Source organism: Lucilia cuprina, chromosome 6 (assembly GCF_022045245.1).
Source record: "Lucilia cuprina isolate Lc7/37 chromosome 6, ASM2204524v1, whole genome shotgun sequence".
NCBI lineage: Eukaryota > Metazoa > Arthropoda > Insecta > Diptera > Calliphoridae > Lucilia > Lucilia cuprina.
This window is the reverse complement of record NC_060954.1, coordinates 33,262,626-33,289,356: the sequence shown is the minus strand read 5'-3', so window position 1 is coordinate 33,289,356 and position 26,731 is coordinate 33,262,626. Positions and strand designations below refer to the sequence as shown.

Here is a 26,731-nt window from a genome sequence, read left to right as displayed (position 1 = left end):
TTAAGTTAAGTTAAGTTCTTTGGTTTAAAAGAAACATGGGGTGCAAAAAAGTACCAAAATGCAGATTAACATTAAAAAATCATTATTAAATATTAGTTCTAAACTATTGCTCCACTGCGCGGTTTGATCCAAACATGATCAAACTTTCTTAATTTAATAATAAATTCCCACCAAAAAAATAATTTCCAAGGAAACGATAAAGAAATTGAATTTACTCCTTGGAAGTGCTGATTTTACCACAGGCTAGTCATAGGAGGGATGTCCTTTTTATTTGATTCCAAATTCAATACTTCTAAAAGCCATTCTCAAGATTCCATTCTTTTCTTGAAAGTTATTTGTAAGTAAAATTGTAGTATTATATAATAAAACTAATTTGATTTAAATAAGATTAAAGACACATTTAATAAAAAAGTCCAAAAATAAAATTTGTTAACTGATAAAATAATTGTTCAATTCACAATCGATGTTGTAGCGTTGTATGCGTTGTATGTCAGCAGCTGCTACAATAGTCATAACAATGTTGTTGGTATTTTCTATGCAAAAGTTCTATACAACTCTTACGACAATTTTTCATATGTTTTTCGAATGTCGTAAGAAAATTCAGTGTTGTCAATTGTTTATTTCAGTATATAAATAAAAAATTCAATCGATTTTGGCATAAAAAAACGATAAAGTGGTAACACAGAAATTATAAACCAACAGCTGTTTACAAAAACAAAAATAAAATTTTATTAAAAACTTTTTATTTATTAGTTTAAAATGTGGAATAATAAAAATAATAGAAATTTAAAAAAAGAAATTAATTTGTTTTTTTTTGCTCTTTTAATTAGTTTAATATTATTTGGTTTTTTACTTTTGACATTGTTTTGATTGTTTTTTTATTGTGAACATAAACTTATGACTTACTACAAAAATCTGTTCACAATCACTGTTAATACACTTTAGTAGATACAATATACAACTTGATTGTGAATTGAACAAATATAATTATTTTCGCTTCTTCTACACTTCCACAGAAGGTAAAAAAACAGTAAAAATAATCAAGACTATTTATATTTTAAGAAATAAAGAAATAAATGTGCAGTCGACACTTACCGTTGTATTCATAGAGCAAATGAAAGCAAGCAAAAATTGAACAAAACGAATTCAATTCGTTAACAGTTTTTTATACTTTATTTAAAAAAATACATTTCTGTTTTTATAAATAACATTAATAAATATTATAAAAACGGACAGATTTTTAAGATTAAATAGCTAAACGTATGTTTAAAATGTTTTATTAAATACAAAAAGGTGACTATATAAAAAAATATAAATACATTACTATAGGCACCATTTACAGGCAATAATCCTACATGTATTTCGTTTATTAAAAATTCACTGTTTCAAACAATTTTAAATAAATATTTCATTGAGTTCTTTGTTTTCTTAAGCTATAAATAATAACTATGTACTGTATTGTTTGTTAAATGTTTATACGCTTCATCACTTTATTGGGGAGGGTATATTGGGTTTGTGCTGATGTTTGCAACATACAAAAATATTCGTCCTATACCCACATCGGATTAGAATCGTTTTCTGAGTCGATTAAGTTATGCCCGTATGTCCATGTAAACCTTGTGCGCAAGATACAGGTCGCAATTTTCAAGATAATTGAATGAAATTTGTCACACACTTTTTTTTGGCCCAAGCCTATTGAAAATGGTTAAAATCGGTACATTATTCGCCTACTTCCCGACTTTTTTTTGGCCCAAGCCTATTGAAAATGGTTAAAATCGGTACATTATTCGCCTACTTCCCGACCATATAATACCCTACAACTGTTACAAAAATAAAATGTGATTTAGTTTTCATAATAAAGCATTAAGTTGAAAGCATTATTGTTGAATAAAATTGTGGACATTTAAGTCAAATTTTGAAGTGAGCTTTTTATAGGGGCTAGAGTCAAATCAGGTCCTATAATTATAGAGTTTATAAGGGCCATCAAGGCTATACATTAGTTTTGCAGTTTTTTGTCGAGATACGAGTATATAAAACATAATTATGTCGCTTCGTCTACAATACCATAGAAGATGACATGTCAAATGTTATTGAATTATCACCAAAATTGCGGCCTGTAGTTCAATTATAATTCATATTCGGGGGTTCAGTTGTATGGAGGCTAGGTGAAATTAATCATTTTCAATAGGCTTTGGCCCAATAGACAATAGAAGATCATGTACCAAATTTCATTGAATTATTTCAAAAATTGCGACCTACAGTTTGTTTGGTATACTTTAAGGTGGGTATAGGACCAATATACCCACAAACCCAAATATACCCTTTCCACTAAAGTGGTGTAGGGTATAAAAGCAACCATTTTTACATAAAACCCGTCATCTGCAAACAATCGGGACCCAATGCCTGTTGTTTGATGTTACCAGCATATAATCGATCATCCATTTAACACTCTCACTTGAGCGAAATTGGCGAGGTTTTGTGATTATAGAATTGTAAAATGCTAAATACTTCTTCGGCTATGTGGAGTAAAAAATTGTGTATATAAAATGAACATAAAATTCCCGGTAATTTCCCTGCTTTTTGCATATTGAAAGGAAAATTTTAACATTTTTAATTAATATTTATCTTATTTTTGTGTACGTATTTGCCGATGACTGTTTTAAAACTAATAAGAGTTACATTTAATAGTAGGTACGCCTGCGATCGTTGCGAATACTATTGCAGAGACAGCATGAAATTAATGTTATAACCAACTGAAAAGATAAAATAAAAAAATATATGTGTATTAAACATTTTTATATATAAACTATAGAATAACTATAGAATTATTATTTTATACACATAAACCTATAAGTCCTAACACAGGTGCGGATCCACCGAAAATGTTTAATACAAAATATAAAAATGAGGAAAAACTAAAATAAGTAATAAAAAACAAAATAAAATAGTAATTTTAAAATTATGTTCATTATTCTATGTTTTAGACTGCAAAGTTGGCAATACTTACAAAGTTAACTGATCTCTTAACCATAACTGAAAACCACAATCATCGGTTAAAATTCGCCTAAATTTGTTCCGAGTTTAATCTAACAGCAAGTTAAGCCTAATGTAAGAAACCTGTCCTTTGCGGGATCAACTGATACTATATTAACATTATAAATAATTCACTCCAATGTGAATTCATACAAGGTGGTGTTATTCAGTCAGCTGATAATTTTTTTCTTAATTCGCCTGGTTAACGTAGTTTCAAGTTAAAAATAAGTATGATTTAAGTAAAATATTCTAAAAATACCAAGCATCTCGTAAACGAACCTCATTTTATTTAAATAATGATATAATTGGTATACATACAAATATTTAATTTAAGAAAAACATTATTTTTTTATTAAATGTTAACATATAAACATTCTGTATATAAAGTAATTAATTAAAAAGAATCTCTTCCGGAACACTTTATATTAAGAAACACATATGAAAAATTTAACCACACAGCGGCAGCGTGTTTTTACGTTATGGCTTAATTTTGAAATCTATTAAATGTTAACAAATTAAACAATATTGTTTTATATATACACTATGTAAGAGATTAACTAAAAAAAGTCTGTTCAAGAACTCTTTATATAGCAAAACCTGTGTGAGGTATTTACCCGGCCGGCTGCTGCTACTTTATGGCCAAATATTGAAAAATACTCTGCCAGAGTGAAATTATCTATTCGCAATAAGGATTCATTCGTAATATAATTTTTTTCATTTTTATGTTTTTTTACAAAAAAAATTAAGTTTTACTTAACTTCAGGCGCTCACTTAAATTTTGCAAATTAATCTGTCGAAATCATTCATTATTCAATTTAGAATATATTTTTATCACAAAGTTTTATGAAAGAAAAATTTCATAAAATTAATTCGCAGTTCTTATGGTTTTTGACATTTACGTAAACCAAATGCACCCACGTTGTATGAATTTACCTTGATTTACTCTAAACAGTTCAGTGGGTAACGGATCGATAAAGTAACATCGGCCATCCGATAGTCATTTCGTCGGATATGCAACATAACCGGTTGCGCTTTAAAATTTACCGATTGAAATTAATGCGGAATAAGACTGCTCCCGTTAATTTTTCTAAGACTGATACTGATTAAAAACCCTTTACATATTTAAAAAAGCGAAAATGTTCACATTTAGATGTCTAGGTTGAAAGGAGGAGAAATATACACTCCTCACCAGAAATAGAAGCTCATGCAAAATAATAGACATCGGGCTTATTATAAAAATTACCTGTGGCGGCTAAATTTTGGGCTCAATTTAAATGGTTTTAGAAATTGCCCTAAAAGCGTTTCTTATATTGAGAAATATCTGTGTAATAATCTGTAATATCGATATCTGGCTCTTTCTACATATAAATGGTTATTATTTCTATTATTTTTGTGAATATAGATTTATATATAACAGATTTTCAAAATTTTAATATTAACACCATATGATGGGGTTATTATTTTTTAATCTGTAAAAATTTAAGTTAGTGGGTAGAAGAGGTAAAGAAGAAAAATCATAGATTTGGAAGCAGAATAATAAATAAAAACATTTAAACTTAGCCTCAAAAAGCTAACCGGGAAACACTGTTTACGATCAACGTCTGGTGTAGAGAAGTTTGACCGCTATACTTTCGCACTCACCTCTAAACCTATTAAAACCCAAGCAACAATATTAAAGATATTTAGTAAATTTGTCCAGTACTGATCAAATTTAATACGACAGCCTGACTCGATGAGATTTTCTGGTATCGAGGAATCGTTATTTTCGAAACAGCTATTTGGAGGTAAACGTCCATTAACAATATAATCTTGAGGACTGGCACGACCGCAACACTTAAACTGAAAAATAAACAAAACATAATCATTTAGATATTAACGATAAAACATTTTTATTTTTACCCATGATTCATAGTGTGACATAGCACCAGGATTTTTTATCTCATCGTCCCATGTATTATCTAAAGTATTTGATAAGTTTGAGGAAATGTTTTCTTTACTTTTAGTTAAAAGAAATGTAACAACTACTTGTGCAAGTATGACCACAATCATCAGTATAATGAACTGGAAAAAATATATTATATTCAATTGAAATAATTTCTACATTATTTTTAAATATAAATCAATAAATTATATAATTTTTTTATTAAACAGATGTTCAAGAATAAAAATATATACAGCAATTTATTTATATATTTTAATACAAAACTCACCGTTATAGTACAACAAACATTTTCTCTAGCCGCCCCAATGGTTAGGAAGAGTAAAACCACAATCACGGAAACCCCGACTCCCATATAAGCGTATGATGCTATTGAGGCCATTTCATCTGTTTCGTACGTTAGGATTACATATATACCGAATCCTATTAATACCGCTGCCAGTAGCTGTAGTAAATAATAAAAATAAAATTGATTTTAGGAAATATGTAATTGAAATATGTTTTATAATAAAAATGTAATGATAAACCACTAATGAACCGTTACTGGTTCGTTAGATAGTAATATTAATAAATGTATGATCTAAGATATTAGAATACGATTTAGACATTCTAATTACGACATAATAGTGTTACAGCCTCATGGTCCCCTCGTAGGAAATTATGTAACGACATTTGGCTGTTGTAGCCAAATGTATATAATGGTTGAAAATGTCATTTTATTAGCCGGCTTGGCAGCGACAATTTGTCAAAAAATATTGTGTGCGTTATCATAAGAACACAAATTTTTTTAGCAAATTGTTGCATTATTGTTGTCTTGTACAGGCCTTTAATTGACAATTATCCGTGAGCTTACCACTTTTTTTCCTTCTGTGTACGACAATAACATTTTTCATTGCTATTCTTCTCTCTCATGTGTGATGTTTTCATTAAAGGTCGGTCGGATGGAATAAATATAATAAAATCGACTCGCGAAGTCATTCTGAGTCGATCGGTATACCCAAAGGTTGGTGTAAAACCAATACTTTAGTGCGTTACAAAAATCATCACAAACGCATAATACCCTCCTTCACTATAGTGGTGAAGGGTGTAAAAAACTATGTTCAATTAACCACAGTTTCATGGTTATATTTTAATTCACTTTTATACGTGTAAAAGCGTTTTCGATAAATATTATAAATCTATGCGACAAAAATAAATACATGGGAAGCGATATTATTTTTCAGAAAGGTGAATCCGAGTAGAACAAGAATCTGTTCACAAAAAAATTAAATTTGTACGCGAAAATATTATTTAACGCGTAGTAAGTAAAACTTTGGAGTCTAAAGTTTTACTTACTGCCCGTTAAAGTTTAGACTTACAAACCATGGTTCGTATTCTCGCTGTTTCTTTTTATTATTAAAAAAGAAACAAAACAAATATTAAACAACTTCTTTGTAAGTAAATGTACAAGCACTTCTTTAACTCCCTTTTTGTAAGCGAGTGTGGAAGTACTTGCCTACAATGTCATCACCTTGTTAAAATAATGAGTTAAAATACTAATGAAAGAATAGTAAAAACATTCATTATTTATTAGCTTTTAACTCATTACATGTACATAAGTTTTGGAATAGTATTGTGTTTTGACTATACAGCTTTACCACTCTATAATTCACTTTTCATTTCATAATCTCTTTATAAAATTTACCAAAACGTTATTATTCTAATTAAAATATAATATAAATAATTTCTGAAGTAATAATATTAATAAGTATATGTGTGTCTATTTTAAAAGAATGCAATAATTGATTAGATTATTGTATATATAAATATATATGTATGTATGTATATATATTTTATAATATAATATTTAGCAACCACATTTCTTTGGTATCAGAAATTGCGGTTAGCAAGGTTTAACACTTTAAAATGTTTAAATTGTTTTCTAAATAAAGATAAAAAATTAACAGCATATTCTTATAAATACTGCTACAAACACTTTCATAACATAATTTTTCACATAAAAAATTGCATTTAAAAAATCATGTATTTTCAACTTGATATTTAGTTGATTGACAATAACAAACAATCTATATACTTACATATAGATAGCAACAATCAAACGTTGTTTTGCTTAAATATACTAAGTAGATTTACTTGAACATTTTAAAATCGCTTTTCTATTTTTTAGAAAAAATATAGGTTAGGTCAAAGAAATACACCTAGGCTACACCTATAGAAAATGTTTGCAGGTAAAAACAAGATATGTATTGGTATCATCGTCAAATGTTCAGAAACGGGACATGTTTCCTAAGAAACTCGCAACCGTTGTTTCTTGAGGGATGTTACACTTGTAAGGGATATTATCGTTCACTAGATATTTGAAACTCATTTCGAAACATATTCCACATGGCAGCCTTCTAGATCTTTAACGATAGAACCCAAGGCCCGTTTTACCCCCCAATTGAGAGCCATTTTTATAATCCAAAGAACTTTTCTTTGGATTATAAAAATGGTTTAAACTTGATCAAGAAATGCAAAAGTGTAAAAAGCTGCTGCAAAAAAGTTAATACAATTTTACTAAAATGAACATTAAAGTGATTAATTTATCGATTAGTATAAATTATGGGGACTTCAAAATATATTATTTTGTTTTAAATTGAAGTTTTCAAATTACATTTACAATTGTATTCTTCTTTTTCAAACAACATGTGTTGTTCTGATAACAAACAGTGACGTTGTCTGTTGTTTTTAGATTAACTAATCTGATTATTAATTGGCATTTGATTGCCAACTCTAAAACCCGCCATAAATAAAACTTTTTGGCATAATTATTTTGTGTCTATATATGGGTAATTCCACGATAACGTAAACCACGGTTGTCAAAATGAAAATCATTAGGGTATATTTGTTTTGTTGCACCAAACTAAACTGATATTTATAAAGCATAATAAGTAATATACCCACCTTTAAGTGCACATGATATTCTATGATACTGGAGACGAAGCCTATTGAAAATGGTTAATATCGGTCCATTATTTCACAAGTAAACCCACCGAATATTGCTCTTAAGTTCATACATTTGTATGTTTAATATACTCGTTTCTCGACAAAAAGCTGCAAAACAAAGATCCATAGCTCTTATGACCCCGATGAACTTTATAATTATAGGGCCTAATTAGTCCCTATAAAAAGCCCCCTTCAAAATTTGATTTAAATGTCCACAATTCCATTTAACAATAAATAGCTCAGGTATATATCTGAGGCAAAGTACAATTCAACTTAAATTTTTTATTATGAAAACTAAAGATTTTACTTTTTGTAACAGGATATAATAATTTCTTACTTGTTATTTATTAAATAAATAATATAAAATGTCAAAATTATATGACATGTTCGTGCGGCGCTTGTGACGCTTGCAAAAGTAGAAAGTGAATCTACTTTAAGCATTCTACGCTTTTGTAATTTTATCTCTCAGCATATAAATAGATTGATTCTACTTTTTTGACAGACGCGTAGAATGCGAGAGAGCGCAGAGCGCGTGGTATGGAACTCCAGCTTAAGAGCTGGTCATATCCGACTGTACTTTTTGAAAAATGGATACCAGTTTACAAGCATTTAAATGTCACTTACGATTTTATGGAATTGTCCATATAAAATCATAATTAAATTGATAAAAGACGTAGACCGTATTCCTTTAAGTTATTCTTACACGACTATATTCTGATTTTATTTATTTTAGTCAAACGCATTCATAATAATTGGCAATCATTGTCAATATTACTTTACAAACAACAAATTCATTTTATTCAAACAAAATATTGGTTTTAAAAGGTCTTATGGGAAATTTGATATAAACAACACAAATATTTGAAGTCATTGATAAAAATCTAATTCTACAGGTATTTTGTTATACTTATTTAGAATAAGGGTAGTATTTTTATGAATTAGAAACGCGGTGTTATATAGCCTTTTAAAATCGTTTAAATATAGAATAGAATGCATCATATTTTAAAAGTTTCATGACTTTAAAAGTTACCCCGAAAATTATGACGGCTTTACACTGCTATAATAACAAACTGTATAGTTTGTTGTCCCTCAGTCCTATTTATTGCCCATTTTCAATACCAAATAAACTTTGTGTAACATTTCAACCCCCTATCGTGCTTTCAATAGACAGACAGGCGGATAGAAACGGATAGAACGGCTAGATCATTTTAGAATATAATAAGGACCCAAAATAAATATACTTTTGTGGGTCTATAATCAACATTTCGTTGTGTTACAAACGGCATGACAAAATTAATATAATTTTTTAATGGTGGGTATAAAAAATAAACATGTTTTGAAACTTTCATCGTATTTTTTATTTGAACATACTCATGTTTATATCTGGTACATACATACATATATAAATATGTACAGTATCTTAGTATCCTTCTAATGAATTGTACATTAATTTATTTGTTTATGAAGATGACATCATCGTTAGTCAGAATTTCTATAACATAGCAAATTTCATAGAACTTTTTCAAGCGTAAAGAAAAAAAGTATAACAAAAATAAAATAATTCTTGGGAAAATAATAACAACAACAAAAACAACACGTAGATTTTCCAACACCAACCAAAATGGGTGGAAAAAGTAAAAGTCTAATACATAAGTAAAATAATCAAAATGTAGACGCCATAAAGTCCATTATTAATTTGGCGTCACATAAAGACATATTTGATAAACTCCAGACGAATTACAAATAGTTGCTGCTGATTTTATCTGATTTCAAGGATACTCTTTAAGTAGGGTTTCTTCTAGAAAATTATTGAATTATTATTGTTTGGAAACTGAATAAGAATTATCTAAAATATATTTCAGTTAAATAGACTTAATATCAATCCTATACCAAACATTCATCACTAAACCCAGAAAATCAGAAGTATATATAAAAAAGGTTTAAGCAATGCTCTACTTATCAAAAGACAGTTTACTAATCTGATTTCCGGTGTATGAAACGATATGAAAAGGACGATAGGAGCCATTGATACGCTAGCTAGGAGTCGGGTGGGGGAGTTCGTGTCCTGTTTCATTATCTTCCACTTTTTATTACATGCTCTTTGTTGTAGACTCCCTAGATGAAAAACTACTCTTAAAGGATCATTCGAATTTTTTAACAAAACCAGATAAGGATAATAATAAAACAAGCAATGCCCGTTATCTAGTTGAAAGTGAAATCTACGCAAATGTATAGTTAATTTTCCGTTACTATATGACAAATTTTCGGCACTCCAGATGGTATTGGATGCCAAGGCCTCAAAACCCTCACCAACCTTAGTTCTAGTGGCCTATATACGGTTTCTAGAACCCCTAACATATACTTTACTATGGATTCTCACATTCTCACAAATAAGAAGACCAAACTATTTAAAATTTACACCAAGAATTAGGAAAATTGTAAGATATTAGGAAAAATTTAATCAATATATTAACAAATCATTATCATTTAGTTTGATAATTGTAGAAGTAAATGATATTGAAGAAAATTTAAACAAACTATAATCAATATTTATGAAGTTTTATATTTTCCTTTTACTATATGGTTATAACATAGTTCTTATTTGAAACAGTTAACAAAAAGAACAAATTTTCATAATTAAAATTTTACAAAAGTACTATCATTTACGTTTGTTTTGACGAACAAATAAACAAAACAAAAAAATATCTAAAAGTTCATTGAACTTTAGTTTGAACAGCTGATCGTTTTATCAATGTTTGTGTGTATATTTTACAAATGTTGCATTCAAATATATTATGTAGGTCAAGACATGTTTGACTTTCTTATGGACTAGTGAGAATTATGTTACAACTAGTTTGATTTATATTCACGCAACATGTTTGATCGAGCTTTAATAGATCTCTGCTTTTGGTTGTTTGTTTCTTTTCTTTAGTTTTAAAGGAATGCATGGAAATAAATATATATATAAACAAAAGAAAAGATTTTACATCACTCACCAAGTATCCAGTCTGAAGAAGGCCTTCTCCTGGAACGGTTGGTGCGCTATATTCGTTTTGGGGGATTATTTACAAAATGATTTTAAATATTTTCTTGCATATTATCAAATTAGATTGTTGGGTTTTGTTTAATATTTGATATTTCGATTTTAATTGGCATTATATTTTAAAGTTTTGTTTGAATTTTAATAATTTGTTTTTAAATTTAATAGTTATTAAAATAATATGAACTTTAACATATAGCATTCTTTAACTGATGTATTATTGTTTTTCTAAAATGATCACCAAATTTTAGTTCACAGCAAATTTAATTATTAACAAATTTTAAAACTTTTAAGGGTTTTATTTTTATTTCAGCTGTGATATTAGAATTATTAGGTTTTTTAAATTTTACACATTTTATCTTTTAAGACAATTCTCTTCTGTGATATTAGTTTAAGGTTCCTTATTTTCTTTATTTTTAAATTTTAAACATTTTAATATTTATACATGTTATTAAAATTGTGATATTAGACTAAGGTTTCATTATAATTGGTTTTAATATACAAACTTTTATATTAAACGTTCTCTATTTCATTGAGAAGAAAAAAAAAAAAGAATGCAAATTTCTTGATCATTGCGTTTAGTTATCTTTAATTTAAAACTTCAAAACACTATTGTATATATGGCTCGATCATATTGATACATATTTCAAATGTTTTAATATTAACAAAACATTATCATTAAAATTTTAAAAAATTTATAAACTCTTCAAGTATTTATTTTAATTTTTTAACAAGATTGAGAACCACTGAATTTTCGCTGTTTGGGAAACACGTTTTGGTTATTTTTTTTCATTCTTTTGATTTGATCTATCATTTTGTTTTATGCTTTTAGTGGAACACTACTTTATTTTGCTATTTAAATGAGAATTGAGGATTTAAAAAAACTTGAGTATTTGTTGAGTTAGATTATTTTGGTGGTTGTTTGTCAATGTTGTATTTGTTGTGATTAGGATGATATTTTGAGATGAATGATGAGTTTAGGAGATGGAAATAGTAGGTAGAAGAGAAAACGAGTTTACTTCGCAATCGCTGGCAAGAGATGAGTATGACGAGTCATCGAAGGAATCCCCTGGAAGAGGACTCCCCGATCAGGCTTGGGAATTGATCCACATGATGATATTGAAATGATAATTACCTTGTAAGTTTGCATATATTATAAATAATAAAAATAAAATATTATATCTTTTAGTCCCCGGAGTAAATAGATTGGTCCCTAGGAGCAGATGAATTGAGTTTCTTGGGCAGATCTTATTTACCTATTATAGATTTGGACATTGAAAGCAAAACTTGTAAGAATTTAACTATTTCTGTGTAATATTCGGAATTACAAGACTATTTATTTAAATATCTGATCCAATTATTACTGGTTTACTTAAAAAACTTTAGATTTTTTCTTTTATTAATCAGAATATTTGATGTCTTCAGGCCAAGGTTTAACAGGAAAAGGATGGTTCAAAAGTTTTCTTCTTTGAAAGAAACTTACTGTTCATACAATTTAGAACTTTTTTTAACATGAAATGTCAATAATATGTCATATGTTATAAAGTTGTCATACACGTAGTTTCCTAGACAAACCAAGACTCAACTCATTCTTGCTGCCCGGTTCTTCAGTCGTATGACTGATTGATGGTATGGAAGTGCAATCAAACTAAAATAATCAGAATGTTCATAATATATTCTTAATATAAATTTATATTCTTGAAAATTTGATAAATTTAAAATTATTTTATGTTTAATATCGTTCTTTCCCACTGTTTGAGTTATTAAAATTACACTGTTATTTCCATACCCTGACCATAGACAAATCTCTTATACTCATCGTCAATAATTCTCATGCATAATTCAAAACAAATAAATCAAAACAAAACAGTATGTAAAAAACCATATGATCAAACATTTCAACATATGAAAAAATCACAACATGGATAGCAAAACAACATTTTCCTACACTGAATTCTTTATCCAGAATTGTATTTGGACTAACCCGTAAGTTCAATTTATATTTCCTTCCATAAATTATCATGCTTAGTTAAAAACCAAAAAGTTTTGAATAAGTAATCAATAAGAAGTTGTTGAAAAATACTAGAAACAGAAAATAAGCAGTTAAAGTTTTCTTTTACTCTACAAAACTTTCAGTTCAGTATGTGAAAATTATTAAGTTTTGTTTTAGGGAATGATAGGTTTAGTCCGAGGCCGTAAACGTCCATTACATTACTTGGAATTTAATGACTACAACTTACTTCCTGCATTACACTGCATTAGTAAAGTTGATTATGGATTATGATTGATTCATTTTTTATAGACGTATGATTTTTTTCTTTAATAAATAAATAAAGAAAACTTCTTAAACTTCGCAAGGACTATTTAATTTTGTATACAATTTTAAAAACTTTATCTTTGAGTTCATCTTAATATATTATGTTTATTTTTATAGGGTATCAGATATAGCGTATGTCTGCAATAAGATACATATTGATACTTATCTGTAAAGATGACGTCAAAGAATTTATAATGAAATAAACAAAAAAAAATAAAAGAAGAATATTTCCGATTGTTTTGTTTAAAAAGTACATATGTATAAGAAATAGTTCAAGGTCAATGTGGGTTTTTTATTCATCATTTAGAAGACTAGACGTCATCTGATTTATGATCAAAGATTATTACAGTTTTGTTTCTTTCTTTCTGTTCGTATTTTATTTGCATATATTCATGAATTATATGATAAATCATATAGTATTTAAGCGTGACTGAATAATAGTATTTCGTAATCCGTTATCCAGGATGATCTTCCTATTTCAAAATTATCACTAAGTCTAAAATTATCTATCTAAGTCTAAACTATATGAGATAAGTAATGATATGCACTTTTTTAGTATATGCCCTGCTATTACTGCGTAAAATATGCATTGCGCATGTTGTCTTTCGTTGGTGGATTATTGTATTACTCTTTTATTCTTAAACAATTCTAAAATAACTATTTAAATACATTAGCTTATCACAAACTTGATTTTTTAAATGGATATTAAATCATGTTATGTATTATTTTGTTGTAACCTATCATCATTTGAAAGAACATATGTTAAAATCAAGGAAATTCATATTGTGACGCATCAAACTAATTTATTTGTCCTTTCAACAAAGTACTCACAAATACGAACTCAATCAAATAAATCCACGCAATATAGACACATACACTGAAAAAATGCTTGTCTAATGTATATGAAAACTTTCATAAATTTTACGAAATGTACGAGTTGAATAAACAAAGAAATACGTTTATACAATGTACACTATACAAAAAAGTAATAAATTTGAAAGGATTTTTTTCAATATTACGACAATATTTATTTCTTTTAATTAAAATAATTTCGCAAAATACAATAATGTTTAACGAATAGCTTGGAGAGTTTTTTATTGCACTCGGTAAAAGTGCCTAATAAAGAAGTTTTTGTAAAATATACGAAAATGTCCTAACATCCCAAAAAAGGATAGGAAACAATTTCTTGTTCTCCTGAAGTCACTTAGGCTTTGATTAAATTTTTTTCGTATTATATATTTTATATGAATAGGCCATCTTATAAACCGAAGTAGGCGGGACATATCGAGGCTGACACGCAAATCGGCTCCCTTACAATGATCATTGTCGCAGTTACAAAGACAGGGAAAAGAAAGAAACGGTCTTCCATCTCCTCTGCAAATGCTCTGCTCTGGCCGTAAAGAGAAACCGCTTCCTTGGCAATAACGTCATATCTAACCTTAGTGAGATATCTGAGTTTAGGCTTAATGATATCCTCAGATTACTCACAGCTACGAGTCTGACGAGTGGAGTGGTCCGGTCAAAACGGAGTCTCTTCGATTCTACTTCACAGTTCGCGCTTAGTGAACTACCACTTAAACCAACCAGGCATGGATTATTCTGAGTGTAGTTAAGTATTTAATATCCATATTATGCATGCAATATCTTGCAAAAATAATGGTAATATTTTTTTATTCGACTCGTACCTTTTGAGTTTTTTATATTAACCCTCTGGAACCGACGTAGATTTTTGATAACTATTTTACTAATAGACATCATTTTTTGAAAACATATATTTTCTAAGATCTGTTTTTGAACCCGACTTGAACTATTTCTGTTTATAGTTTAAGGGTCTAGTTTGTTATTTATTTTTTTTACTTCGACACGACAATGCATGTTAAACAGTGATTATTGACAAGGTACAAATTTAAAAATCAAATGTTTCTAATTTTTTGGTGTCTGTCAGACTACCACGTCGGCCCCAGAGGGTTAATAAATCTACATACATAAGCAATTAGGGATTTGAGTGAATAAAAATTTAAAATGGAGTATTTTCAAGTACTTTTTCGTTCTTTTTCTAATATTTTTCGAATTTCCTTTACTATTGAACTTAAAAACATACAATTTTACAATTTCAAATCTGCATGTGAGGAGTTTCTGGTTGAAAATTAAACATTCTGATGTAATGAAAATCTATAAACAAGATATGTATGTTAATTTTAAGGGACATTTCATATATTTTCAATATTGCACCTAAAAACAAGTATGAAAATCTCTAAAATTGGACATTTTGATATTGCAGATATAAATACATTTAAAATTTATTTTATTACGATGAGGAGAGCGAAGAACTCTAGATATAGCTAGTCAATGACAACATACATACTTTTAATTGAATATAATATTTTACTTAAAAATTTTTGTTTGCCAAAATATTTTTTTATATAAATTTAATACTACACATCACTACGTACATATATAATAAAAAGTAACATTTTAGTAAGTAATTTGATATCTTTAAAAAAAATAAATAAATAAATTATTAATTCTAGAAATTTTAGACTTGATTTATTTCCTTTCTTGTTGAATTTTAATATTTTGGTAATATTATTTTTAATTGATTTAAATTCAGCTTGTGTATATAATTGAATATAAATAAATATTTAAAAATTTGCCAGTTTAGCAAAAAAATATGCATATTCCTACCATTTAGATGAATAAAACTAATAATTTGAAGCCTTTAAAATAATAAATCATATTTAAAAACGACCACTTACTTAAGAATAGCGTGAATATACATAAATATATTTAAATTAACTTCGTTAGAAAAACATGTATTGTATCTTTATTCAATGAAATTTCTATAGAATTTTTAAAATTAAATGCAAATGGCACAAATTCATTAAAAAAAAACTTTATAAAAAATATTTTTATATTAATTTCATTGTTTGGTTTTTCTTCTCAAACATTTAAATTAAATTAAGACTGTCTGGACTTAGCTATATTGTAAATGAGTCGCCACAATTCTCTTTTGACAATTTCGTACTACAAACTTTATGAAACAAATATAATGTAATTGTATACTGTTTAAATAAATATGGTCACATCAGTTTAAACGTTTCAAATTAAATATTTATGTAGTTAATTACAAAATTACTAAGTGCAAAAGTTATGTAAAATGACAAATCTTTAAAAAAATCATATGAACAAAATAAAATTATTCACGATTATAATTATATAATTTGATTGTTTTTGTAAAATTCTCATAAATTTTGTTAACAACACAAAAAATCGTGTTGCAATTAACCATTAAATTTACATTCAAATGATTCAAATATTTTATGAAATAAACGTAAACACGATTTTGATAAAGCCTTTTTAGAGAAAAGTGATTACGAGTATGTATGACTAATTAAAAGTCATAATTGTAACACGATACAAATCATTATAAAGTAATTGAATACTTACTAATTAGCTCATTAAGTTCACATATTTAATGAGAAATATGTTATTTGTATACCCCTACAGCATATAGTACATTTTTGATATGCATTTCTCCTCATATTTGTATAGAATAAAAATGTTGGTCCTGCGCCTAACAGGTCAGAAATTTGAAGATAAATAACTAACAGTATTTGCCTTAAAAAATTACATGTTAGCTACTAATATATTCTATAATTGTTTATATGATTTTAGAAAAGGCCATTTTCTACATGGTTTGTTTTTAATAGAAATGTTATTATAATGTCATCTCATTTACATAAGAATGACATAATATCATTAATATGAAGTCATTATCAAGCAAATGGTATATAATAGTGTATTCAATTATTCGGGGTTTTGACTTATTCGGTTTATTCGACTAATAATTATTTGGGGTTTTAACTTGGCCGGTTAATAATCGTATAATTCAATACCCAATAAAAAATTCTTAGAACCACGACGTGAACCACATGATTTATAAGAAATTAAAACATCCAAAAAATTTTCAAATTCCACACGAATCAAAAATTTATGTATATCCCAATCCGCATGAAAGAGTACAGTAATGCATGTACCTCCAACTTTACTGATATAATTAATAGTAGTTAAACCTTTTAACAAATTTCTGAATGTATTCCTAATTAGTCATAGTTGATTTTAACAAACTGTTGTTAATAATAAAATAAATTAATTTATTATCAATGAAATGTCGCTGAAATGAATGAATGTTCTATATAATATAATTTATTTTAAGTATTTATATTTCCTACGTACTTACTATACATGTTTTATACTTTTATACAATTATTAAAATTTCAAATCGGCTCTTTTCATTCCTCATATATGTAGCAAAAAGTTTCTAAGCATATAGAGCGCTGATCTTTAGAAAAGATCAAGAAAGACTTTTCTAAAAACCGAGTCTTGATGAATTCGAAGCTCAGAATTTCTCTATCACATCTATGATTTCAGATAACATGTCTAAAAGTTTGAAAAAAAACAATTTTTGCCATTTTTGAGACGTTATTACTGCTACAAGACAACATTACTTTTTAAATGTTTTATATGATCTGAAATTCTATTCCGTCAGCTTTTAAATAAATGAAAAAAGGAGATGTTTAGCCTTTATTTCTAGGCTAATAAAATGCACTTTCAGATAGCATACATCATTTTGCAAATAAAATTGCTTCAAAAGATTCCACGAACGACATTTTCTCAAATTTCTGGACACGATATCTCAAACCCTAAATCTAATAGAGAAAATTCTTTAGAAACGTCAAATACGGTCTTAGGGATTCGCCTTTTTTTAATTTGATTGGTCTTTGTAATTTTCAGCAATAAAACAGTGAGACAATTTATTATTTTAATCTTAAAATAACTCTACAGGTCGCTAGTAACAAAGGTTGTTCCACGCAGATTTGAAAATGAAATTGAAATTTACACACTATACAAAATGGTTTAGATAAGATACAATATACATATATGTACAAATACCGATATATTACTACATATAGATTTTATACGTAGAACTATTTATACTATGATAATAGATATTTGTTAAGACGCGTCACTAGGTGAGAAACAAAATTTTTAAAGAAACAAATTGAATTGTAGTTAAATAATAAATCAATATATGTATATTGTTTAAGTTTTGATATTTGCAAAATCAGTTTGAATCATGCGACGCCCACTTTTGAATATATATATAAATATATATATTTCAAGTATTTTATTTTGGAATCTTAGCAACATTTCAGCTAACAAATGTTTTATTATTTTCTTTTATAACATTTGTTATTTTTAATAAATTATTAAAATTTTGTTTATATATTTTTTTAAATACATATTTTTTGTTTATTGATGTGATAATAACAAAGATAAAGTTCAATAACAAAGAATTTAATTTTTATATTCTACATCATATCTTCCCCACTGGGCATTTGTGCAGATTTTTGTAATGTTTTAAAATAAAATTGCATCCATCTTAAAATGTTACCACCCAGCGGTTTAGTATTATTTTTTTAGTTTTTCCAAACAAATATGATACAGTTCCAGATTGGGTGTCCGATTGTAATCGTATTAAGTATGTCGATGATTCCCTATACAAAATTTGACTCTGCATATTTTGTTTATGGTCAATCTATATTACAGATCCCATACTAGACTCAATTGCGAAAACACAATAATATTGGTCCTATACACACCTTAAAGTATACCAATCGGCTTAGAATTAATTTCTAAAACGATGAATGGTTAAGATCGGTCCATTATTTCACATAGCCCCATACAACTGAACCCCCGAATAGGGCTTGTAAACCTTGTAATCAAACTACGGGTCGCAATTATCGTCCAATAATTCAATAAAATTTGGCACATGATATTCTATGGTACTGGAAACAAAGCCTATTGAAATGGTTAACATCGGTCGAATATTTCACCTAGCCCCCATTTGAAGTGAACCCTCCGAATAGGGCTTTTAAGTTTATAATTATGTTTAATGTACCCGTATCTCAACAAAAAAACTGCAAAACCAAGTTCCATACTAGCCGTGATGACCCAGACGAATTTTTTAGCTAAAGAATCTCATTTGGATCTAGCCCCTATAAAAAGCCCCCTTCAAAATTTTACTTAAATGTCGACACTTCTATTTAACAATAAATAGCTTAAGTATGCATATCTTAGGTAAGGCACAATTCAACTTAATGTTTTATTATGAAAACTAATTCATATTTTACTTTTTGGAACAGGTGTAGGGTATTATATGGTCGGCCTCGCCCGACTATAATTTCTTTCTTGTTAAAAAAAACAAGTAGGAAAGTATAGTCGGGCTTGGCCGACCATATAATACCCTACACCATGAGTATATTTTTAAAAATTTTATTTTTTGTAAAGAAACTTTTATGTTGAATATTACCATAAATCCAAAATATTTAAGCCATTTATTGATAAAAAACTAAAATTTCTAAATGAGGCTTTATATAGGTCAAATATGGGCCGATCCTCGGTAAATTTGGGAAAAGGATAAATTTTTAAATAACAGTTAGTTTTGTTGAGTTTCATTGCGATACAAATGCTTACAAGTCAATTTTAGATGTTTAAGACATTTTTTGAAGAGGGGTTTGTATGGGGGCTAGTGTCAAATAAGGGCCGATCCTTACGAAAATATGCAGTGTTATTTATACTTATATAAAACTTATTTGTGCCAATTTTTTGGAGAGATAGCAGAATATTTGACGTAATTATGGCATAAAAAGTTCAAATCGGGATGTACGGTTGTATGGGGGCTAGGTGAAATAATGGAGCGATTTCAACCATTATCAATAGGCTTCGTCCTTGTGCCAAAAAACATGCTTGGTCCAAATTTCATCAAATTATCTTGAAAATTGCGGCCTGTACCCTGCGCACAAGGTTTACATGGACAACCAGCCAGCCGGAGAGACGGACGGACGGACGGACATGTCTTAATCGACTGATTCTGATTCGATCGGTATACTTTAAGGTGGGTATTGGACCAATATTTTTGTATGTTACAAACATCAGCACAAACGTATAATACCCTCCCCACTATAGTGGTGTAGGGTATAAAAACTTTTAAATAATCGAAAAAAAAGTTACTCTATGTAAGTGCTGAACAAGAAATGCAAAAATGATGTCATAGGAAGAATGTACTTTTTATTTGATTCCAAATTCACTATTTCTCTTTGTACCATTAAGCGCTAGGATTATATCTAATCTTAGCACTAATATTGCTCATTTCAAATATCAAGAAATCCTTACAATATATTAATAAGAGATTAAATGACATATATTTTCTATTTTACTCTGCTGACATCGTAAACTACATAGCAAAGATAGTCCCAGTATCTTTTTCTGGCGATTTTGGCGTGAGATAGAGGATCTTCTCTTTTTGGGTTGATTTTGCCGACGTGTTCATTTTCGGATTATCTGGCTTGGCGTTGTAAACCTTTTAGGATCGTTTAGTGAAGTTTGGATTGTCTGCGACTGTATATAATACCGTTTTTAACCTATTGAAAAATTAATCTTAGTCCCACAGGAGGAGCTAAAAACTAAAACTTACTAAAACTAAGTAATCTCTGTAGTAGAGTTTGTTATGTATTGGAAACTATCAGTCCAGAATTTAACAACCATAAATATGTTATTTATGCAGCAAATTGTAGAAATAAGTTTCATGTATCAATAAATAATATTGTAAAGACGAACATATAAACCCTATATATAATCCACTTAAGAAAATGACTGCTCCGTTCGTATCTGTCTTCATAAAAATCCATATATTGATAATAACACTCTTACTCACTTGTCTTTCATAATTTTAATCCAGAGCAAATTGCGCACATACATATAACACCGTGCAACTGTCGCATATGAAAAAATCTGTGGACGATTGGTATTAGCTCTGTATACTTAGTTTTTCATAATCAGCTCTTAAATCCCTGTAAAAGGACCTTAAAAATAAAACAACACGCACGAATGGAATTCCAAATTAAGTATTAAACAATGAACAAATAGTATTTTTTTCAATATATCTGGATAAAAATGAAATAAAGAAAATTTATTACAAAAAAGTAGTTAAAATTTTTTGTCTAAACAAGTAGAAAAGTATAGTCGGGTATATTTTTAAAATTTTTAATTTTTATAAAAAAAACTTTTACGTTGAATACTACCATAATTCTAAAATATTTAAGCAATATATTGATAAAAAAATTTCTAAATGAGGCCTTTTATATACTTATATAGAACTTATTTGTGCCAATTTTCAGAGAGATAATAGAATATTTGACGTAATAATAGCATAAAAAGTTCAAATCGGAAGGTACGGTTGTATGGGGGCTAGGTGAAATAATGAACCGATTTTAACCATTTTCTATAGGCTTCGTCCCTGTGCCAAAAAACATGTTTGGTCCAAATTTCATCAAATTAACTTGAAACTTGCGGCCTGTACCTTGCGCACAAGGTTTACATGAACAGCCAGTCAGCCGGACAGACGGACGGACATGTGTTAATCGACTCAAAAAATGATTCTGAATCGATCGGTATACTATTGGACCAATATTTTTGTATGTTACAAACATCAGCACAAACGTATAATACCCATCCCACTATAGTGGTGTAGGGTATAATGAGTAAAATAAATAAAATAGATAAAATGTAGATATTACCAGCATTCATTTGATACCAATAATAACATCATACAACACATATAAATATTTCAAGTATTCGTTTCAAATTGTAAATCCTTTAAATTTCGAAGTCCTATTATAAGCACATAGGAGTTGATTAAAAAGAGGAGTAGGCATATTTGATATAAATGAACTTTAGTTACGCATGCATATTGTTACAGGGTGTAATAATGCTGATTCAATTAAAGCTCAGCGCAATCATTGAGTACTCCAGCAAATGGTATTTCTCTTAATCTAAAATATTTTAATTTTTTTTTAATTCACTCTAAAGTCTAGAGTGACAATGTAGACGTAGCTTAAAGTACATTTTTCGAAATAATTAAAATACAATAGAATATTTAACTTTTTTAAAATTATTAATTTTTTGATACAATTTCTAACGAATAAATAATAAGTAATAAAAAGAATATCTTGCTATTATATTCCAATATATTTATTAAAAATTATTAGAATTTACGTGGTAATATTTTAAGTTTTTAAGGATTTATTTTTTGTCTGTTCTGCATCATATTGGCTTTTAGTTTCTAGGAATTGCAAATTACTGTAGTGATTTTTTTATTTAATAAATTCATTCGCGATTTTCTATATAAAATGTAGTTCTCTTAAAAATCTTAAATAGCTTCAAGGAATTCTAGAATTGTAAGTGATATTGAGAGAATTTTATATTAGAACTCTTAATTAAACAATGAAAAATTAAAACAATTTTATTGAATTTCCAATTAAAATAAAAATGTATACATTCATAGATACTTATGTACATATGTATGTTTTTATGAACAAAACAAGACATATTCGACCATGTGATACATCAGCAATATACCTATATTTCAATATATTTTGATTTTTTAATATACATAAGTATAGTCAATGTGAGAATGATCTTATTAGAAATTAGTAATAATGTTGTTAATTAAATCAATTATATAGTAATATTAATACGAATTTGAAGCTTGCATCAATAATGGACCGAATCCTACCGAATAGAAAAATTTTAAATTTATTTTTAACAACAAAAGGAGTAATTTTTAACGACAAACTGATTTTATCAAGAGAGTAGCTGTTTTATTTATGTTTTTTTGCCAATAAAAATTTATTTGCTAAATTTGCGAATTTGTCGGGCTGTGTTTTTTTTTTATCTTCTTGTTTAAATTAATAAAATAAACAAACATGTTTTAAATTCTTTTATATACATAATACAAACATATGGAAAAATCATACATACATAGGTATGTACATTAGGGTGGGTCGGTTGAGTTGAGTCAGTCACCCCCTACGATTAAACATACATATATTAATAACATTTCCAACAATATAAAAAAAAGTATCATAGTGTCCATGAACTTAATGAAAATTTTTTCAAGTACAAATGTGGCCGTGGACACTCTATCATTTTTAAAACTGAAATGAAAGGATATATGCGCTCCTGTGTATGCTGCATTTTGGATTTCCTAAATAAAGTATACTATATAGGAACGATGTTTCTGAACATATAAACTTTTCGTAACTATTCTCATGGATATTGTGACACATTTTGCTGTATCAAAATGTCCAGAACATATGGACACTTGTTGGTGTTTCTTAACATCCATGAACATTATGACATTCTACATTGTAACACGCTATCAAATATTGCTATGTAGGATATAAATATTACTCAGTTTAAATTATACATATTAGCAAAAATATTTGTTTATATGAGAATATAATATACACGATTATATAAGAAAAGATAAATACTTACTGTACAAAGAATATCGAAAATGTAAATAAATCGTTTTATTGTTGAGGTTGAAGTCATTTTTTTTATTCTTATTTTTTTTTTGCAGTAGTTGAGTTTTTATTGTTTATGATTCTTCTCTCGCTCTCTTTTGCTTACTATTTTTATTGTTGTTAATTTGAACGAACGAATCCATGGAAAAATAAACAAAATAAATTCGTTAAATATACAAACGATGTTTAAGATGCGGCTAATCCGAATCTGACTTTGACTATCATATCAGGTTTTCGAGATACGTATGTATGTATATTATTCTTAAGTTTATGAAACCCCAAGAATTTTTTCTAACAATTTTTTTCACTTTAATAAGCTTTTATTTTAGGGTATATTCTAGTCTCGGGTTTTTGACTTTTTTTCAAATTTTGTTGACCTGTGTTATTTTTATATTCAGATGGTATTGTATAGAATTGTTATTCCACAAATGGCGATGTTATCGTTGCCGTTATTATTGTTGTGATTTTTGTTTTGTTTAAATTTTAAGGTCTTTGTTTGCATTTTTAAATACTTATTTAATATCTAAAATAATTTGTGTATTTATGTATGTATGAAAAATAAACATACATACATATTCAATGTTTTATACCTACATTTATTTATTATAAGGCACGCACAATAATTATTCATACCTAAATACCTATATGGTATTGAATCTGGTATAACTTTCTTTTAAAGTGTATTCTAACTATTTTGCAATTTAAAGTGTACACAAACAAACATACAAAAAAATGTTGAATATTTTTGCTATAACAAACGTTAATAGATGGCATCATCACACACATAATCAGACTATTAAATATGTTAATGCATTAAGAATTTTTTCAACATTAAACAAGTTTATTACATTAGCATTAGCATTTATTAATTTTTTAATTAACATTAAATACCTATTTCTTAAGTCAATGCACTATTTTTTTATCTATCTATATATCTATCTATCTATCTATCTATATATATACTTTTCTTTCTATCTATCTATCTATCTATCTATCTATCTGTCTATCTATCTATCTATCTATCTATCTATCTATCTATCTATCTATCTATCTATCTATCTATCTATCTATCTATCTATATATATATATCTATCTATCTATCTATCTATCTATCTATCTATCTATCTATCTATCTATCTATCTATCTATCTATCTATCTATCTATCTTTCTATCTTTCTATCTTTCTATCTATCTATCTATCTATCTATCCATCTATCTATCTATCTATCTATCTATCTATCTATCTATCTATCTATCTATCTATCTATCTATCTATCAATCTATCTATCTATCTATATAACTCCAAGGTTTCCGAGACCAGTTGCTTAAAAAAGTTTGCATTTCTTATTCATTGCCATAATTTTAAATTATTAAAGATTTAAATACATTCGTACTGGGCAACAAACATTTGGATGAAATATAATTTTTGGGTGGAGGCCATCATAGAATGTGCAATAAAATAAGTATTTAAAAATTTGAAAAAAAAATGCTTAACATTTGGTCATTATTGTATAACAAGTTTTTTTGATCAATTTAATAAAAATTCTTTGTTAAATTAATTTTTGTATTCTTTTTTGGCAATACTAATTAATAAATAAACATCACAATATTGTTATTGTTGTAGTATTCAATTTAAACACTTAAAAAATTAACAATAATAAAAAATCACTTGAAATGTTTATTTCGAATTTATACCACTACGAAGTCCAGTATACTATGAATATACATATGTAGGTATCTGGTTTATTTTATTAATTTTTTTCCATGGATTTGTTGTAAATATGTGGTTTGTTAATTGTTATAAACTTGTTGCATATTAAATATTCTTCCACTCTCTTCTTTATTTGTGCATTCTATTCTCTTTTTTTCCTTCTTTGAATTAAAACTATGAAATGCACATGCTTTTTATTTTGTTTTAATTACTTTTAGTTTCTTTAAAATTGTAAATCTGTGACACCACATGTATAATTTATATTTTTAAAATATATGTATCTATGTCTTATTTGTTGTGTGTTTTTATCCCAAATATTTATTTATATCTTTTATAACATTTTCACTTTGTATTTTATTTGTTTTTCGTATTTATCAACGTTTTGTTTTCAGTTTTTTTTTAGTTTAAAGAAAAATAAAAACAAACGAATCTCACAAAAATAGGTAAAAAATAAGTATGAAACTAAATACTTTATTTACGATTAACTTTCCGAAAATGCTCTAACAAAATGAGCTTTCGACTAACGACTAAAAACAGTTCTCCGAGACTGATTATGCCAAAAACAAAACCGGCACTGTCAGGGATGGCAAAATTGGTACGATGGTACTTTTGTTGATACTATTTGATGTTCAAAAGTACCGTGATACTGATAAATAAAATAATTTGTCTATGAGAACTTTCAATTCGTCGTTTCGAAAAGAATATTGGGCTGAAAAAAAAATTTTAAATACTTTTCCAAAAAAAATTTGGCACTTAACACCCTACACCTGTTACAAAAATAAAATGTGATTTAGTTTTCATAATATATTATGCTTTATAAAGCATTTAAGTTGAATTTTACCTTGCCGCAGATATACTTAAGCCATTTATTGTTTAATAAAATTTTGATGGGGCCTAGGGTCAAATGAGGCCCTATAATTCAACATAATTATGAACTTAAAAGCCCTATTTGGAGGGTTCAGTTGTATGAGGGTTAACATTCACCTGATTTCGGTTTATAAAAAATGTCGAACAAAATCGGTGTTTTGTCCGCAGATATGCAGATTAAGGAGTACAAATTTTAACAAAATAATTAGGCCAAAAACTTTCATAAAAGGTATGATATCACAATTTCAACAATATTGCGTGGAGTCTAATATATCTAAATGTATTTCAGAAATTACAAACTTTTATAAAAAAAATAAATAATAATAATAATTTTAGTACTATGAGATCCAAAAAAAGTACCCTCAGAATCATTTTTTTATACTGACACAAAATATCTTTTTCCATCCC

General features: G+C 27.7%; 1 protein-coding gene across 6 annotated transcripts; it reads right to left on the bottom strand.

The window, feature by feature from the left end:
- Positions 1-1,684: 1,684 nt before the first annotated feature.
- On the bottom strand, positions 1,685-26,008 carry LOC111675383 (protein late bloomer). 6 transcript variants are annotated; one of them, XM_046954786.1, is made up of 6 exons: positions 25,892-26,008; positions 23,716-23,849; positions 5,244-5,417; positions 4,933-5,094; positions 4,675-4,872; positions 1,685-2,753 (listed from the first exon to the last, which is right to left on the bottom strand). In XM_046954786.1, exons 2-6 carry the CDS (start codon positions 23,770-23,772, stop codon positions 2,682-2,684), a joined length of 663 nt encoding a protein of 220 aa, XP_046810742.1. In that variant the 5' UTR covers positions 23,773-23,849; positions 25,892-26,008; the 3' UTR covers positions 1,685-2,681. The 6 variants fall into 6 exon arrangements, with proteins under 6 accessions (XP_046810742.1, XP_023291909.1, XP_023291912.1 ...); XM_023436141.2 differs by having other exon boundaries at positions 25,927-25,982; XM_023436144.2 differs by having other exon boundaries at positions 25,936-25,982.
- Between the last annotated feature and the right edge of the window lie 723 nt (positions 26,009-26,731).

Excerpts from the sequence above, each read along its gene's own strand:
- LOC111675383 (XM_046954786.1), bottom strand. The coding sequence starts at position 23,772 with ATGACTTCAACCTCAACAATAAAACGATTTATTTACATTTTCGATATT. Across the intron at positions 5,418-23,715 it reads TTTTCGATATTCTTTGTACA|CTACTGGCAGCGGTATTAAT; the intron begins GTAAGTATTTAT and ends TATTTACTACAG. Across the intron at positions 5,095-5,243 it reads ATGTTTGTTGTACTATAACG|TTCATTATACTGATGATTGT; the intron begins GTGAGTTTTGTA and ends TATTTTTTCCAG.